This window comes from Ovis aries, chromosome 16, assembly GCF_016772045.2.
Source record: "Ovis aries strain OAR_USU_Benz2616 breed Rambouillet chromosome 16, ARS-UI_Ramb_v3.0, whole genome shotgun sequence".
NCBI classification, from domain to species: Eukaryota; Metazoa; Chordata; class Mammalia; order Artiodactyla; family Bovidae; genus Ovis; species Ovis aries.
This window is the reverse complement of record NC_056069.1, coordinates 17006887-17025784: the sequence shown is the minus strand read 5'-3', so window position 1 is coordinate 17025784 and position 18898 is coordinate 17006887. Positions and strand designations below refer to the sequence as shown.

The following is an 18898-nucleotide window of genomic DNA, read 5'->3' as shown; positions in this document are numbered from 1 at the left end:
ACTTGTTTTAGGTTTGGTGGGCCATAGCGTCTTTGTCTCAAGTATTTGTATCTGTTGTCGATTGAAAGCAGGCATAGACTACATGTATACAACAGAATCATGCAGGTGTTTGGATCTGGCCCAGCAGCATTGTCTGCCACCCCCTGGTGTTGATCTTCAGTGCATTCTTCTAGGCACGCGTGATGGGAAAACCACAGTTTCTGCTCTTGAGTAGTCATTCTTTGGGGGGTTGGAAGCAGGTGAACAGTTAGCCCATATTTATTGTGTTACATAGTTTTAGATTAGAGATATCTCAGATTACCTGGTGAACTTTTTGTAAATTTGAGTACGACATAAGATGTCAGGATTTCTTTTTAAAAAATTCCCCAGGTGATTGTCATGAACACTCTCTGCTATTAGACATTGCTATGTGTTTGCTTTATGTTCCTCTGGGAGTATAGAAGTGATCTTCCAACCCAGCATTTTGCAGAAAACATTTTTCAGAGAGAGGGAGTTGAGATGGGAGCTGAGTCTTAACTGTTTGGTAGGTTTAGGGTTGCCAATAAAACATAGTATTTTATTTTCTAAATCTGGCAATCCTAGCAGGGTGAATTAGATTAATACAGTGTTAAATACTGCAGAGAAGTGAACAAGAACAGAGGGACTATTGTGAGAATTATCTGTTGAGGGTGGGAATAATGGTGTTATTTAAAACCTTTAGTATCTGTAAATTGGAGAGGTTCATATGCCAAATTACTGAAGTGTTAAATTGTAAAGCGATGAGAAAATGATGATATCATTAAGAATGATATTTGTTTCCTCGGGCTAGCATAACAAAGTACCTCAATCTGAGTGGTTTATAACAACAGGAACTGATCTATGGTATTTATAGTGATTATCTCTGTCACAGAGTTCTAGAAACTAGAAGTTGGAAATCAAGGTGTCAGTAGGGCCACCCTGTCTCTTTGGACTTTAAAGGGAAATCTGTTCCGTGCCTTTTTCGTAGCTTCTGGTAGTTAGCAGCAGTTTCTGACTTCATTTGCTTAAACACGCGTCACTCCAGTCTTTGCCTCGGTTGTCACGTGACCTTCTCCTTATATCTCCGTCTTCTCTTCTCATAAGCACACCAGTCATAATGGGTTAAGTGTGTGTTACTTGCTCAGTCATGTCTAACTCTTGCAACCCCATGGACTGCTCTGTCCATAGGATTTCCCAGGCAAGAATACTGGAGTGGGTTGCCAGTTCTTTCTCCAGGGGATCTTCCTAATGCAGGGATCAAACCTGGGTGTCCCCCATTGCAGGCAGATTCTTTACCCTCTGACCACCAGGGATGGGGCTTATCCTAATTATAATTATACCTGCAAAGATCTTCCCGGCTCCCCTGAATTGGCAGACTGACCCCCCTCCCCCCACCAAGCCACCAGGGAGGCCCCTTAGTATTCATTGTTAAATGAATTCTATCTTGTTGATATTTAAGAATGATTCAGTTAAAGTGTCATCGTAGACTTCGGAGGGATTTCTTGCAGAAAGGCTTTAAATAAAATGTTCTTTGGTTAATTCTGATTTTTGCCAGAAAGATTATTTATCTAACCCATTACATTCTTCAGCACGCTCTCTGATATGATGTTTTATGTTTGATATCACAATGGAAACTTAAATCCGAAATCATAGTATTGTAAGCTAGGAAGTGGGTAAATATAGAATGAAAATACAGCAGAACTCTTTGGTTTGAATTTCATGGGTTCTTTGGTTTCTTTTTTAGAGTAGGGGATAAAAGGATGGGAGTATAGGCCCTTGTTCCTGAGAAGCTTGTGGGTCCCTGAAGGAGTAATAATCTGTGTGTGACTTGTCTTGACCCCAGATACTTGAGGCCTGTTTCCCACCATGTGTCTGTCAACCTCACTTCTACTGATTTCAAAGTATTCTAGCCCTAAAGCTTACAAGCCAAGTAACATTTGTCCTGTTGTTTGCTAAAATGTTTTTGTGAATTTTTATTGCATTTACGCTCTTGACCAAACTGATTATGTTGAGGAACTTCCATCTGTCTTATAGAATCTCAGCTTCATCTTTTGCCTCAGTGATAATTTCTTCTCTGAAAGTAGAGATAGAAGGAATTGATACTTGGAACTTAATTCTGTTTGAGATATAACTGATTGGCAATGTGGGAGTGATAGAAATTTGAGAGAAAGTTGCCTTGTCATTTTGGTGTTGCCTTTGTAGATTTTTCAGTGTGTGTTTTATCTTTCTCTTCTTGACTCTAAGCTTTTCCATGAGCCTAAGTTTAGTAAATAATAACTGCATGTGGAATGTTATTTTCTCCTTGACCTGTGTCTTGGTTTTGTATACCCAGCTCTGCTACTTACACATCCTTGAGTACATTCTGGACTTAAATTCTCATATTTATTATAAAAGGTGTTATACTATATGATTTTAATAATATGTAATTACCATTATCTGAAATTCTTGTGTTAAATTATAACCTATAAATTCTAAGTGATGAAAAACTTAGAATTTTTCTTACATTTAAACACCTACCAGAAAAAATTTAAATGGAGAGATTTTTCCTTCTGCTTTTCTGCAATATTATTAGTAAAGTAATTATTGAAAGACAGCTTGTTCTTCATACAGAATGAGATTGTGAAATTTATTCGAAAAAATGAGGCAAGTTTTTAGGATATGTCCTAAGGAGAATATTTTCTATTTAAGTTATATTCTTGATGTAGGGTAACTTAGCAGATGACTTAAACAAAACTGCTACAATTAGAATATTGTCTCTGCTACCTCACAGCTGGGTGAGGTGAGCAAGTTAATCTCTGATCCTCACTTTTGATCTGTCAAAGAAGGATAAAAACTTTACCTACTTCCTAGGGTTGAGGTAAGGATTGCATAACCTTATATGTATAGGCCTCTTAAAATATTGCCTATCATATAATCAGCCAGTATAAGTGTTGGCTGTTTTTATCTAATTATATAATCTCCCTTTGGGGAACACAGTCCACCTAGGAACTCCTCCTTTGAACATTACTTTTACTGACAAATAAATGTTTGTTTAAAATAATACATTAGTGAAATTTTTTATGACTTAAGTAGGTAATTTACACAGTGATAGAGCTTTACTCTTTTTCCAAAGCCATGTATCTCAGCTGGCCTTTAAAATATAGTTGTTTTAAATTATTCCTTTACAGAATAACACAATCTTATAAAACTTTTTATTATGGAAAATTTCAAGTTTACATAATGTACAATACTACCTTTATAGTTTTACTGGAAAGGAATCTATTTGCTTCTTTTTCCTTGAACTGAAAGAAGATGATGTCATTATTTATTCCCCAGTTGTGCCTAATGGATTTTGATTGAATGATTCAGCACAGATCAGTTACCATCCAAATAAACACTGAAATGCTTGTAACATTTAACATATATTACACCTTAAACCAGCTTAGTATGCCAGCAGGGGGTCATTAATAGTATGTAAATTCTTGAATTAAAAATTGGCAGTCTAATAACCTGTGTTTAAGATGATTTTTATGTAGCATTGCTGTAGCTAAACCTCATATTGATTTGAAATCCCAGAAACTGAATTTAATTATTTATTAAATGGATGTTAAATACTAGACATATACTCATTATCATGAATTATTTGCATTTTTTATGCAAAATAATATTTTAGAATAATGGTGCTATTATGCTTACACTTGAAAGCTGAGATAATGCTCAAAATTTTTGGCATTTTCCTATTCTCAGAGTTCCAATAAAATTATAATAGTTTAATATTAACTCATTTTTTCATTTTTTAATGTCTCTCAGATACTGTTTCTTAGTAGAGTATGCTATATAACCTTTTTAATGTATTTTTGACTAAATGTCACTGTTAATACTACTTCTGACAGTATCTGGAAGTAGCTTCTTTGTTCTCTGAAGCAGAAAATTATAATGTTATGAAAACTGGATAGAGAGATAAGTGTGCCTGCTTTAGGAGCAAAAATAGGCTTTATTGTATTCTGTGAGTTGGAACAAATTATCTAGATGAATGCAATTATATTCTAAAAATACACAAATTTAAATTAACATTTTTTTAAATTTGAAATTTATCTCTATTGTATACACCAGTTTGAGTTTAGAAATTCTCTTTTTTATCATGGTCTTATCAAGCAGTAGTAAGCCGCATTGGTTTTATTCACTGTGATAAGCCTTATTTAAGATGGCACACATATCTTTAAGATATAATTTATTCTGTAATAACTATAGCTAATACTAGCATTTACTGTTTACTACACATTTCTAACACTCACGTAAACCTATGATGATAGTACGGTTCTCTCCCCCATTTTAACAGATGAGAAATTACATCACAAAGAAATAAATACCTTGTCCAGGGTCACACAGCTAGTAAGTATTAGAACCGTGACATAACATAGGCTTTCTGACTTCAGAATCTGTGCTCTTAATCACTTTGTATGCTGCGTAAGCCTAAATCCAAAAAATGATTTGAGTGTAAGGCACAAACTAAAAGCCTACATTTTTCACAGGAACTATAAAAATAGTCTGTTTCTAAACTGTATAATCAGAAAGGAGGTGGATTGAAACTAAAATTCAGAAGTTATGTATGTAATAGCAAAATGCTGATAAAAATAGTAATAGAGGATTGGATGATAGAATAGGAGGTACTACAGCTTATTCAGCCACAGAGGAATACTGTGCAACCTTAGAAAGAAATGAAGACAACATCTATATACAGTTTCAGAGTGATTTGAAACTATAAGCAAAGAACAGAGTCCAGAGTTTTCCTATATTTGAAGACTGCACATAGATAGCAATGGAAAAATAAACCAAATTAATGAAAGTGGTTAAGTAGGGGAAAGAGGGGCAGAGAATGCAAACTGAGAATGCAAGCCAAGTCTTTCAGAAAGTACATTTTGTACTTTAGGGGTTGGAGTCATAGAGACGTTTTACATGACTTAAAAGTAAAAGCAGTTCTAAAGATTTTTAAAAAAGGAAACATTTGAATCTAACTATTACTGTGTTAGTGGCATAAGTCATCTGAGAATATTTCAAGTAACTTTAATACACAGTATTTTATATGTATGTTCCTGGTGAGATATAACCTTAAAACAGAAAGAAACATGAGGAAATTGTAATTGCTCTCAGTATTGTTATCGTTATCAGTAATATTGGTATTGTTATTTTGAAACCCATATGTGGATATTTTGTACATAGGAGTAAGAAGCAGATAGGGTTATTCGAATGTGATATTTTTCAATACAAGGGAAGAATGATGGAACGATAAAATCAAAGAAGTTACATAAAATGCTGTGGACGGTGACTGCAGCCATGAAATTAAAAGACACTTACTCCTTGGAAGAAAAGCTATGCCAAACCTGTGCTGTGCTGTGCTTACTCACTCAGTCATGTCCGATTCTTTGAGACCCCATGGACTGTAGCCTTCCAGGCTCCTCTGTCCATGAGGATTCTCCAGGCAAGAATACTGGAGTGGGTTGCCATGCCCTCTTCCAGGGGATCTTCCCAACCCAAGACAGTGTATTAAAAAGCAGAGACGTCACTTTGCCAATAGAGGTCCATATAGTCAAAGCTGTAGTTTTTCCACTAGGCATGTATGGATGTGAGAGTTGGACATAAAGAAGGCTGAGTGCCAAAGAATTGATGCTTAAACTGTGATCCTGGAGAAGACTCTTGAGAGTTCCTTGATAGCAAGGAGATCAAACCAGTCAATCCTAAAGGAAATCAACCCTGAATATTCACTGACAGGACTGACACTGAAGCTGAAGTGCCAATGTTTTGGCCATCTGATGCAGAGCCAACTTGGAAAAGCCAATGATGCTAGGAAAGATTGAGGGCAGTTGGAGAAGCAGGTGACAGAAGATGAGATGGTTGGATGACATCACCAACTCAATGGACATGACTTCAAGCAAATTCAGGATGATAGTGAAGGACAGGGAAGTCTGGCATGCTGCAGTCCTTGGGGTTGCAAAGAGTCAGACACGACTTAGCGGCCGAACAACGTAAAGTGCTATAATCTTAAATTGGATTTGATGAATTATTGGTATATGCTTCTCAGGAAGAGAAATATAGATTTCCTAATTCGTGTAAGCCAAGACCTAGAACCAGTGTCAGTTCAGTGACAATAAGCACCTCAGAACGTAGATTAAATACTACAGTCTATGAATACTATATCCTGCTGCTGGTTGACTCCAGAGCTCAGGTGGGAGGGACACAAGATAAACCGGAAAGGTCTCCTTGTGCCAGAAGGAAGAGAAGATGGGATTCTGTCTAAAGAATGCAAGAGTCAACTTGAAGGAGCTCCCACTGACTAGTAAGGGTACAGTTTGAACATGGAAACTAAAATAAGTGCATTAAAACACGTCGAACATGTTAAAATCTCTGAGGACATAATGATTCTGCCCCCCACCCTCCAAGAGGAGTAAGTTACGTTTTAATTCTCTTAATATCTATAAATTATCTTTTAATAAAACTACCTGTTATTTATTATTGTAGTTGTCTTTAGTATTATTTCCTCTTGGAGATGTTTGGCCATCTAGGTATACATGCATTTTGCTTAAAATATGCAGAGTTGTTTATTACCACTGAAACCACTAGATGCGTTTTTCAAAAATCTTGTTTAGAAGCCAAAGATAGGATTTTGATCATTATGCAAGAACCTTCTTTTTTCACCTTGTTAATAGTCATAATTTGAACTCTATGATTTTTCAGTCACAGCTGCAATAACTTCCCTGAAAAGTGGACCCTATGGAGTGTCATGAGTGTGAAAATAATATAAGACCATTCCCATATGGGTTTTCCCGCAGGAAAAATTATCTCAGGTTCACTGTGTCTAAAACAAAGCTTCACTATTATTAATGGCATCACAATTGTACCCATTGACCATATGTGAAAATGAGTATTCCCAGTCTTCTTCACCTTTGATCAGCTGTTCAAATTCTTTTCTATATCTGATCAGTTATACTTTCTGAATTTTCTCTTAATTCTAATCCACAGTGCTTGCCTCCAAGTCTGATAATGGCATTTTCCTGTATAATTCTTCAGAAAGGATCTCATAGTTTCTATGGTTCCTAACCTTTTTGATTGCAAAGACTCCTCCATTTTAGTTCTGAAATAAGTGAATCCTTTACACAACGGTAACTTTACCTCTGTGTATAAAGAAAATGCCTAATGGCAGAGAGCTGGATTGTATTGAATGGTACATTTCAATGAATTTATATATTAAAAGTCTTAATGTTTAGCATGTGGTTACTTTTCCTTTTCTGCACAAACTTCTATAATGTTTGGAGCTAATAAATTTTTCGGTGTAATTTTTTTAAGGGCACTAAATTGTCTACAACTTCTCTGTTCCACATATTCAGACAGATTGACCCATAGGGGTTTTATTACTGTACTTCACTTTTCTTGAAGAAGTCTCTTTCAGAGTCAGGCTGACTCTCTGCCTGTTTCCCCTCCCCAGCTTGTAGCTTCTTTTTATTGTTCTTGGTGTTCTGAAATTTTACAAGGATGTACCTTGATGTAAGTTTATTTCAATTAATAGTACCAGGCACTGCTGGGCCCATTTAGTCTAAAACGTCTCTCTTTTAGACCCTTTAAAGAAAATAAGTTGTTTTCTCCTGGGGTGGGGAGTCCCCATTGGTCAGTTGCCCAAATATGCAGACTTGGGAATATCTGGCAATTATTTTCTTAAGTAGACTTCCAACCAGTCTTATTTTTAGCTTTTCCTTTACCCTCCTTTCCAGAGATTTATGGCTCTGCTAATTCCTGTGGTTTTTGATGAGAAGAGGTAGTTCAGTTCAGTTCAGCTCAGTCACTCAGTCGTGTTCGGCTCTTTGCAACCCCATGGACTGAAGCACTCCAGTTTACCCTGTCCATCACCAACTCCTGGAGCTTGCTTAAACTCACGTCCATTGAGTCAGTGATGCCATCCAACCATCTCATCCTCTGTTGTCCCCTTTTCCTCCTGCCTTCAATCTTTCCCAGCATCAGGGTCTTTTCTAGTGAATCAGTTCTTCGCATCAGGTGGCCAAAGTATTGATGCTTCAGCTTTAGCATCCAATGAATATTCAGAACTGATTTCCTTTAGGATGGACTGGGTTAATCCTTTTGCTGTCCAAGGGACTCTCAAGAATCTTTTCTAGTACTGCAGTTCAAAAGCATCAATTCTTTGGTGCTCAGCTTTCTTTATGGTCCAACTCTCACATCCTCAATGGGCTTCCCTGATGGCTCAGAGGGTAAAGCATCTGACTGCAATATGGGAGACACAGGTTCGATCTCTGGGTCGGGAAGATTCCCCTAGAGGAGGAAATGGCAACTCACTCCAGTATTATTGCCTGGAGAATCTCATGGATGGAGGAGCCTGGTAGGCTACAGTCCACGCGGTCTCAAGGAGTCGGACACAACTGAGCGACTTCACTTCCCTTTTCCTTTTCTCACATCCATACATGACTACTGGAAAAACCATGGCTTTGACTAGATGGACCTTTGTCGGCAAAGTAATGTCTCTGCTTTTTAATATGCTCTCTAGGTTTGTTGTAGCTTTTCTTCCTAGGAGCAAGCGTTTTTTGTTTTTTGTTTTTGTTTTTTTTAATTTCATGACTGCACTCACCATCTACAGAGATTTTGGAGCCCAAGAAAATAAAGTCTGTCACTGTTTCTGTTGTTTCCTCATCTATTTGCCATGAAGTGATGGGACGGGATGGCATGATCTACGTTTTTTGAATGTAGAGTTTTAAGCCAGCTTTTTCACTCTCCTCAAGAGGCTCCTTAGTTCCTCTTCACTTTCTGCAATAAGAGTGGTGTCATCTGCATATCTGAGGTTATTGATATTTCTCCTGGCAATCTTGATTCCAGCTTGAGCTTCATCCAGCCAGGCATTTCACATTGTGTACTCTGCATATAAGTTAAATAAGCAGGGTGACAATATACAGCCTCGATGTACTCCTTTCCCAGTTTAGAACCAGTCCGTTGTTCCATGTCCATTTGTAACTGTTGCTTCTTGACCTGCATACAGGTTTATTAGGAGGCAGGTAAGGTGATCTGGTATTCCCATCTCTTGAAGAATTTGTAGGGAGAAGATAAAATTGATACACATTGAGTTGCTCTTGGCTTTCTGTATTGCAGCCTTAGGTTTCAGCTTTCTCTCATCTGATAAGTCAGTTACTTATTGAATTTCTTTTTTGTACCTTCCAGTATTCATCTCTCATTCCTTTTGTTCTTTTAAAATTATTCCCCCTCCCTTTAAAATCTTCTTACTCTAATTTTAGTGGAGTTTTAGAAAGGTAAAGTGGGTCCAGCAGTCAGCAGATGGCCTTACTTTCCATTCATAGATAAAATTTCTAGTGACATCTACCTCTGGGTAGCTTATTTACACCTTCACCCCTCTTTATTCTGAGTCTGATTTTTTTTGACAAACCTTACTGAGGTCAGATTTAATTATGTTCTGAATCTCATCATTTCCTGTGGCTTTTCATCATAAACTGTGATATCTTTTTTTTTTTTTTTTCCTGTATCTCTTAGTAGATAGCATAGTGTTTGGCCCACAGTAAAAGTTTTTGTATTTTTAAACTTTGTTTTGGACATTCCTTTTGTCTCATGGACAAAAAAAGAATCTTGTCATTCATTGTACTATTTGCTTACCTTGAGAATGTTTTGAAATGCACAAGGTGTATTTGGTTGTCACTGTATTGGAGTTCAGTCGCTCAGTCATGTCTAACTCTTCACGACCCCATGAATCGCAGCACGCCAGGCCTCCCTGTCCATCACCAACTCCCCGAATTCACTAAGACTCACGTCCTTCGAGTCTGTGATGCCATCCAGCCATCTCATCCTCTGTTTCCCCTTCTCCTCCTGCCCCCAATCCCTCCCAGCATCAGAGTCTTTTCCAATGAGTCAGCTCTTCGCATGAGGTGGCCAAAGTACTGGAGTTTCAGTTTTAGCATCATTCCTGCCAAAGAAATCCCAGGGTTGATCTTCAGAATGGACTGGTTGGATCTCCTTGCAGTCCAAGGGACTCTCAAGAGTCTTCTCCAACACCACAGTTCAAACGCATCAATTCTTCGGCTCTCAGCCTTCTTCCCAGTCCAACTCTCACATCCATACATGACCACAGGAAAAACCATAGCCTTGACTAGACGGACCTTAGTCGGCAAAGTAATGTCTCTGCTTTTGAATATACTAGCATGCAATTGGAACATAATGAGCAGAGATCAGAGATGCTTAAAACCCTTTGATAGGTGGAATATTCCTGCACAGTAAACACTTGTCCCACTGGGAATGCCAGTAGTCAGTCCTGAGAACCATTGCTGGAAGCTCTTCAGGGAAGCCTGCCTCTGCCTTGAGATCGGCACTTGCCCGCAACCCTCTCAGATGGTGCCTGTGTTCATTCTTACCCCTCAGGCAGTAGGGCCAGAAGTATGGGCCTTTCTTCTTGATCCTCACTACTGCTTTCTGACCACTGCCTTCCTCACTCCCTGTACCCCAACCCCTGCCCACCAAAACAAAAATCCCAGCCCAGTTTGAATTTCATGCTGTATTTGTTTTAGAAGGAACCCATCTCACTCAGGGGGGCTTCCCTGGTGGCTCAGTGGGTAAAGCGTCTGCCTACAATGCGGGAGACCTGGGTTCGATCCCTTGGTCAGGAAGATCCCCTGGAGAAGGAAATGGCAACCCACTCCAGTACTCTTGCCTGGAAAATCCCATGGACTGAGAAGCCTGGTAGGCTATAGTCCATGGGGTTGCAAAGAGTCGGACACGACTGAGCGACTTTCCCTCCCCTTCATCTCACTCATATAAAAGAACTTTGTTTCAAATTTTCACATGTCACAATCAGTGTGCATGGTTAATAATCTGTATGATTATATTATAAATACAGTAAGATTATTTCTCATTTAATAAATACACAGTTTATATGCATTTGTTTCCATCCAGTTGACTGATAAATTAAAAGTGCAGGCTTCAGGGCACCCAAAGCAGGTGCTCTGTGATAAGCTGGAGGGATAGGGTGGGGAGGGAGGTGCAAGGGGGATTCAGGATGGAGGGGACACATGTTTACCTCTGGCCGATTTATACTGATGTGTGGTGAAAACCGTCACAATATTGGGAAGTAATTTTCCTCCAATTAAAATAAGTAAATAAAATTTTTAAATGTAGGCTTCATTTTGTATAGTGAGTATAGTTGTTACTAATTTTCGCTTTTCACTGTTAGAATACTTTTGAAATGCCTTTTGCCTCTATAAGGCCATAAATATTAAACAAATACCAGACATTAAGCAAGCATCATTAAACATTTTGTAAGAGTTGTTTGTTTAAAATGCAAAGATAAGAAGTACATTGACATCATGAAGCTTGTTTTATCAGAATGTGATTAATTATAATTCTATGTGAAATATGTAGCTGTGTCTAAATATTATATCCTTGAAATTGAATTGTAATTTTTAGTGGACTATCTTATAGAAGTGTGTCTAGTGTCAGGATAATGAATATTTCATATGTTTGTATGTATGTGTATTTAATATATTGTTTTCTTTACCTGTGTTTTGCATAAAGCATTGACCTGTATTACTAAGCATTACCATTGTGTCATTTGGTTTTTAGGTTGTGGAAAATGCCCTTAAGGTGAATCCAGTATTAGGCCCACAAATGTTTCAACCAATTCTACCCTGTATTTTCAGAGGTATTATAGAAGGGGAGGTAAGATTTTTCTTAAGCTTCTAATGTTAATGCTAGATTCTAGGGTTCTATTTTACTTATTCTTTGGAAAATTACTTCTTATTCATTATTAGATGTAAAAAGGACTCTCTGTTTATTTTGAAGTACATTACCTCAATTTCAGGGCAGTGATACAGCTTTGCTGTTTCTGTCTCTGCATCGGAAAGTGTGAATTTCCTTTGCTGTCTCATGTCTTTCAGTCATATGCGTGTGTGTTCATACACAAACATGTTAAGCATAGGAATGGGAAAAATAGTGCTGGTTTCCTTACATAGAACTATGTAATACATGAAAACGCTGGTTTTCTTCTAAGTTAGGCTCTATAATAGACTCTAAATATGTATGTTAGGAGCTTTTAAAGTAATATAAATGTGTAAGTATGGCATTGATAAATATTCTTTCTTTGTTCCTCTCTTTATTATATATATACATATATAATCCATATAAATATGTACATAATACATATATATTACCTTGTGTGACATACATATTGAGTAAGTTAGTTAGAACTCGACAATATTGGCAGTTCATTCTAAAGAAGCAGTATAAAGGAGAATATTATTTCATCAGTTCAGTTCATAGCCCTGTTGATTGTTACTTTGTCAATGATTGTTTATTATTGTTTATACTTGTACCATAACACAGTTTTAAATGTGCTGTATTTTAATTGCACAGAGGTATCCTGTAGTAATGTCAACATATCTCGGAGTTATGGGTCGAGTCCTGCTACAAAACACTAGTTTTTTTTCTTCACTTCTTAATGAGATGGCACATAAATTTAATCAAGAGGTAAGAATCTATGTACTTAAAGAAATCTTTATCCAAATAAAGTTTGGAAAAATTTTGGTAAAATAATGAGTCAATGAAAAAAACCTTGAAGTAAGTATTTTTGTTACTTTAAATCTTTAATAATCTATTCCATATGATAATTTGGGAAAAAGAAGAAAGATGAACCCGTGAGTGGCAATTTGAAACTTAAATTTTGTTCTCTCTCAAAACAGACTATGTTATTCTACTTAACTATAGGATAGAATTTTGATTTGTTTGTGGTGGTAGTTTTTGTTGCCTCATACATAAAATGAAACAGGAATACTTTACATACAGTCACGTACTACCTTTCTTTCATTTCTTTAATGAGCTTGTTTTTAATATCATGCAGTATTTCTATCATCATTACGGTAGGAAATGACCTTTTCAGCAGAAGTTTATTAAAAGCATACTAAATTGAAACCAATCACCTGAGTAAGTTTGGAATAGGTTCTTCAATGAGTTGGTTACTTGAGACTTCACACATTATAGTAAAATATGATTTTTATGTCTTAAGTGATTAATCTGTTAAGGTTTATAAAATGTAGACGGTAGAATGTACTTGACGGATATCTCTAGAATGGAGGGGCAATTTGTGAAAAATTTAGGTTTGTGGCTAAAACAGATATTACCATTTCTACTTTTAATGAAAATCCAGAGTAAGTAAGTGCAAATTGTAGAATGTATGTTAGTTTTTACAGAAGTAGACTAACCTAATTAGAGAACCTAGACTTCATTTTGATGATTAGACAGGAGAGATTTTTCATTGGCTTCATTAAATTTAGCTGTGATGGAATAATGTTAAAAGTTTCAAGAGTGTATTCAGTTGAGTTCAGCAAAATCTGTTGAGTGATCTTAGCAATAACTATAAATTTTTTTGTATTTTTTTAAATCCTCACAACCATCCAAGGAGGTAATAATATTTGTATATCTATCTCACGCCTGAGAACGTTGAGACTTGGAGAGATCTGGTGACTTGGTCACGTCTCCAAAGCTAGTGAGTGATGGACTTGATAGGCACACCCCAGTAACCTCACTTCATCTCAGTGACCACATTCCGCTGCCTCCTGTGCATCCTGAAAAAGGCACTTCTCCACTGTATACTGGAGACGCTTGGTTTGACAAGCTTGCTTTTTAAAGGGAGAGAGTACTTAACAGGCCATTTTGTAATGTTGTTATAAGTCCTATGTTAGAATTATGTCCAGTGTGCTGTGGGAAGTGAAAAGTTACTGGTAAATTTTTTCCCAAGTTGTTTTTTTTCCTTGATAAGATACACATAGCATAAAATTTATCATCTTACCTATTTTCAAGTATGCAGGTCAGTGGTATTAAACATAATAATGTACAATCTTCACCACCATCCATCTCCATAACTCTTTCAGATTTATAAAACTTGAACCTCTGTACTCTTTAAATAATAACTTCTCATTACCCTCTCCCTGTAGCCCCTGGAAACACCATAGTGAAGTGAAGTCACTCAGTCGTGTCCAACTCTATGCGACCCCATGGACTGTACCCTACCAAGCTCCTCCCTCCATGGGATTCTCCAGGCCAGAGTACTGGAGTGGGTTGCCATTTCCATCTCTAGGGGATCTTCCCAACCCAGGGCTCGAACCTAGGTCTCCCTCATTGTAGACAGACGCTTTAACCTCTGAGCCACCAGGGAAGTCCCATGGTACTTTATAAAAAGTATCATGATTTTTGACTACTCTAAATACCTCATATAAGTGGAATCATACAATATTTGTCTTTTTGTGACTAACATATCACTTAAACCTAATATTCCGAATATTCATGGTGTGTGCGTGCTTAGTCGTGTCTGATTCTTTGCCACCCCATGGACTGTAGCCCACCAGGCTCCTCTGTCCGTGGGGATTCTCCAGGCAGGAATACTGGAGTGGGTTGCCATTTCCTTCTCCAGAGGTCTGAATGTTCATAGTATTGTAGAATATGTCAGAATTCCCTTTCTTTTTAAGACTGAGTAATATTCCATGGTGTATGTATGTGTGGTGTGTATGTTATTATAAGATAATGGCTATACGTCCCTGTGCTATACAGTATGTCCTGTGGTTTATCTCTGACTCATTTTGAGTTGAATTTTGTATATGGTATGAGATAAGGATCCAGCTTCATTATTTTGCATATGGTTATTCACTTTTTACAGTGCCATTTATTGAAAAGATTGTCCTTTCCCCATTGAATGATCTTCAATCATTTATGCAAGAGTTTATTTCTGGGCTCTCTATTCTGTTCTCTCGATCTGTATGTCTACTTTTGTATGATTATCACATAATTTTGATTACTAAACCTTTGTAATGCATGTTAAAATTCAAAAGTGTGAGTCCTGTGGCTTTTTTCATCTTTTCGGAGATGATTTTGTCTATTCAGGATCCTTTGAGATTCTCGATGAACTGTAGGATGGCTTTTTCTATTTCTACAAAGAAAAAATATCATTGAGATTTTGATACAGATTGCATTGAAACTGTAGATTGCTTTGAGGGTAGTTGTTTAGTTGCTGAGTCATATCTGACTGTTCATGACCTGATGGACTGCAGCACGCCAGGCTTCCCTGTCCTTCACTGTCTCCTGGAGTTTGATCAAACTCGTGTCCTTTGAGTCAGTGATGCCATCCAACCATCTTGTCCTCTGATGCCCCCTTCTCCTCCTACTTTCAATCTTTCCCAGCATCAGGGTCTTTTCCAGTGAGTTGGCTCTTTGCATCAGGTGGCCAGTGTATTTGAGCTTCAACTTCAACATCCGTCCTTTCAGTGAATATTCAGGACTGATTTCCTTTAGGATTGACTAATTTGATGTCCTTGCAGTCCAGGGAACTCGCAAGAGTCTTCTCCAACACCACAGTTCAAAAGCATCAATTCTTCAGTGCTCAGCTTTCTTTATGATCCAACTCTCACATCCATACATGACTATTGGGAAAACCATAGCTTCGACTAGACAGACTTTCGTTGACAAAGTAATGTCTCTGCTTTTTAATATGCTATTTAGGTTTGTTGTAGCTTTTTTCTAAGGAGCAAGCATCTTTTTATTTCATGGCTGCAGTCACCATCCACAATAATTTTGGAGCCCAAGAAAATAAAGTCTGTCACTGTTTCCATTGTTTCCCCATCTATTTGCCATGAAGTGATGGGACGGGATGCCATGATCTTTGTTTTTTGAGTGTCGAGTTTTAAGCCAGCTTTTTCACTCTCCTCTTTCACCTTCATCAAGAGGCTTTTTAATTCTTCTTTGCTTTCTGCCATAGGTGTGGTGTCGTTTGCATATCTGAGGTTATTGATATTTCTCCTTGCAATCTTGATTCCAGCTTGAGCTTCATCCAGCCCAACATTTCTCATGATGTACTCTGCATATAAGTTAAATAAGCAGGGTGACAATATATAGCCTCAGTGCACTCCTTTCCCAATTTTGAACCAGTCTATTGTTCCATGTCTGGCCTACCTGTTGCTTCTTAACTTGCATATGGGTTTCTCAGGAGGCATGTAAGGTGGTCTGGTATTCCCATCTCTTTCAGAGTTTTCCACAGTTTGTTGTGATCTACACAGTCAAAGGCTATAGCTTAGTCAATGAAGCAGATGTTTTTCTGGAATTCTCTTGCTTTTTCTATGATTCAGTAGATGTATTGACATTTCTTAATATTGTCTTACAATCTATGAATGTGGGATATGTTTTTATTTGTTAATTTCTTAATAGGAAATGTTTAGTATTTTTTGTTATGTGTCTTTCACTTCCTTGGTTAAGTTAACTCCTAAGTGTTTTATTCTTTTTGATGGTAATATAAATGGAATTGTTTTCATACTTTCTTTGTTAGATTGGTCATTGCTCATGTATAGAAATGCAACTGACTTTTGTTTGTTGACTTTGTATTTTTCTACTTTGCTTAATTTATATATTCTCACATTTTTTTTGGTGGCATCTTTGGGACTTTCTATATATAAGAACATATCATCCACAGACCATAGTAATTTTGCTTCTTCCTTTCCAGTTTTGATGCTGTTTATTTCTTTTGCTTGTCTGTTTGTTCTGGCTAGAACTTCCAATACTGTGTTGAATAGAACTGGTAAATTTTGGCATCCTTGCCTTGTTCCTGGCAAAATAGAAATAATGACCTGTGGCAGGTGCTGGTGCTGCTTCAGCCTGTTGACAGTATGAAGGATTGGAGAGAGATATTATAGGGTCAGACTTACTTCTCTCACTGTAGTAAGAACACTGGCTTTTCATGGGACATTTATTTTTTTCACTTCTCAATGTGAAGAAAAAGTGTTTTCACAAAGAATTGGCCAAAAATTGTCAAGCCATCATGTTAGAGAATGAGATATTACTGTAGTTGAAATATTACTGTTGACTGTGAGCACAGTTTTAAAGGACATTGAATTAAATAGGACTAGGACTGATGCTAAAGCTGAAATTCCAGTACTTTAGCCACCTTATGTGAAGAGTTGACTCATTGGCAAAGACTCTGATGCTGGGAGGGATTGGGGCCAAGAGGAGAAGGGGAAAACAGAGGATGAGATGGCTGGATGGCATCACCAACTCGATGGACATGAGTTTGGGTGAACTCTGGGAGTTTGTGATGGACAGGGAGGCCTGGCATGCTGCAATTCATGGGGTCACAAAGAGTCGGACATGACTGAGTGACTGAATTGAACTGAACGGAGGAAAATGAGTTCCAGTAAATCCAGATAGCTTTGAACAAGCAAAGATGTTGCAGAAGGGTTTGTCTCTTCTAAACATTTGAAAACAGTTGTCAGATAGTAGAGAAAACCAAGTTAATTCTGAATGATTTTTTATTTTTAGGTAAGAAGTTGGGTTCATTGTAAAAGTCACTGTTAGAACAGTGCACCTGCTTAGTCCACCTCTAAGCATTTGCTAATCAAAGTCTTTCAGAGTCATTTTCTGTCTTGAATGAAGAATACTTTTTAGACGAAAACCTAATTCAGTTTAGAGCCTAGAGTATTGAAGAATGGTGCTTTTGCTGTAGGGAAATTTGCTAGAAAATGACAGTATTTGTAGGCCCTTTTTCTCTTTAGACTTCCTTTTTCTTCCAAGGGATAGCATCTTTCTTCTTGTAAACACTTGTGGAATTCAGGATGGGGGGAAGGGCTTTGGGGATTATGGTTTGTCACCACTCAACATCTTGATTTTCATTTAGATCATCTAATTTTAATTTGTTTCTCACCTTGTCTTCCCCCTGTTCTTGATGCCTTGAGTTGGAACTTCTCAGAGTTTGTTTTTGCAGATACTGAATCTTTGTACTCCCATAGGAGTGGGGATGGTGATCTGGAAGTTTCTAATTGTTCCTTATACAGATTCTCAGCTAGTTTTCCTGTCTTTGAGCTCTATGCCTCTGTCTTCTTTGTGGCTTGATAATTGCAAGATTCTGAGAAACAAGTCTATTTGCATTAGACTGTTTTTCCCCTGGCAAGCAGTTTTTTTCCAGGCTTTTTTGTTCTGCTAAGTCACTTACTAAGCACTCTTTCATCCACTTGCCATCTTCTAAGAAGTTGTTGCCATCTTTATCAACTGTAGTTTCTTCTCTTTTATAGACCCTGTGAGGTTATTTGTTTGTTTTTTGTATTTATTTACTCTCATTTTAGTGGAATTTCAGAGGGAGTGAGCAAATGTTCAATGCTGAACTAAAATTGTTTTCACAATGTCAGTATGATTCTAGGGTAAATAACTTATTTTTAAAGATTCAGTAAGTTGTTTGTAGCTGAATAATTGGAATAATATCTGTTTTTCTTTCTACAAAACTAAGACTGAACTATACCTTGAGTATTTCTTTGTTTTCTAGAAACATTATCATCTTACTCTTTCTGGCAATGCCCTATAATTTAGACTTTGTAAATTTGGGGGGAGGAGTGAAATATTCTGATAACATACTTCAATTCTACAAATTTTTCATCTTAAGGAGATGACTTTCTTCAAGACCTGCCAGTTAGATTATTTTCCCCTTAATCTGTTTTAACTGTTTGACTTGAAATAGCACATATCTTTCTGATACTGGAGAGATTGAAGTTACTTTTTTATTTCTACAAGATGAATGATTTTTCATGAAATCTTATGTAAAAGTGACATTTTATTGCTTGAATAGCAGCTGCTATGAAGGTTAGATTAAGAAGACAACATTTAAAAAAGATCGCTATTTAGATAAACATTTTATTCTGTTCCTACAGGGAATGTAATTATATAAAACTACTTAATTCTTACAGAAAGCATAAGTCATATTCTTTAAAGTTATAAAAGCGATAGAACCAGTCAGAAATAAAAGTTTTTCTTTTTACAATGGGTATTTATTTAATTGTGGTATCTTTAGCATGACCTGCCAGGGTAGATTCTGGCGTTTGTTCTCAAGGTAGAGAAATCTCATCAT

At 37.1% G+C, this 18898-nt stretch overlaps 1 protein-coding gene across 5 annotated transcripts in view; it reads left to right on the top strand.

Annotated features, from left to right (window-relative positions):
• The window catches only part of IPO11 (importin 11), a 189203-nt gene that overhangs the window by 110883 nt on the left and 59422 nt on the right, over positions 1–18898 (top strand). For all 5 annotated transcript variants that reach the window (XR_006056504.2, XR_006056503.2, XM_004016947.6 and 2 more), the window contains 2 exons: positions 11593–11688; positions 12382–12495. Coding sequence is in view for 3 of the 5 variants with exons in the window: in XM_004016947.6 (XP_004016996.1) it covers positions 11593–11688; positions 12382–12495 (210 nt within the window). In the remaining 2 variants the exon portion in view is untranslated. The remainder of the gene's footprint in view (positions 1–11592; positions 11689–12381; positions 12496–18898) is intronic.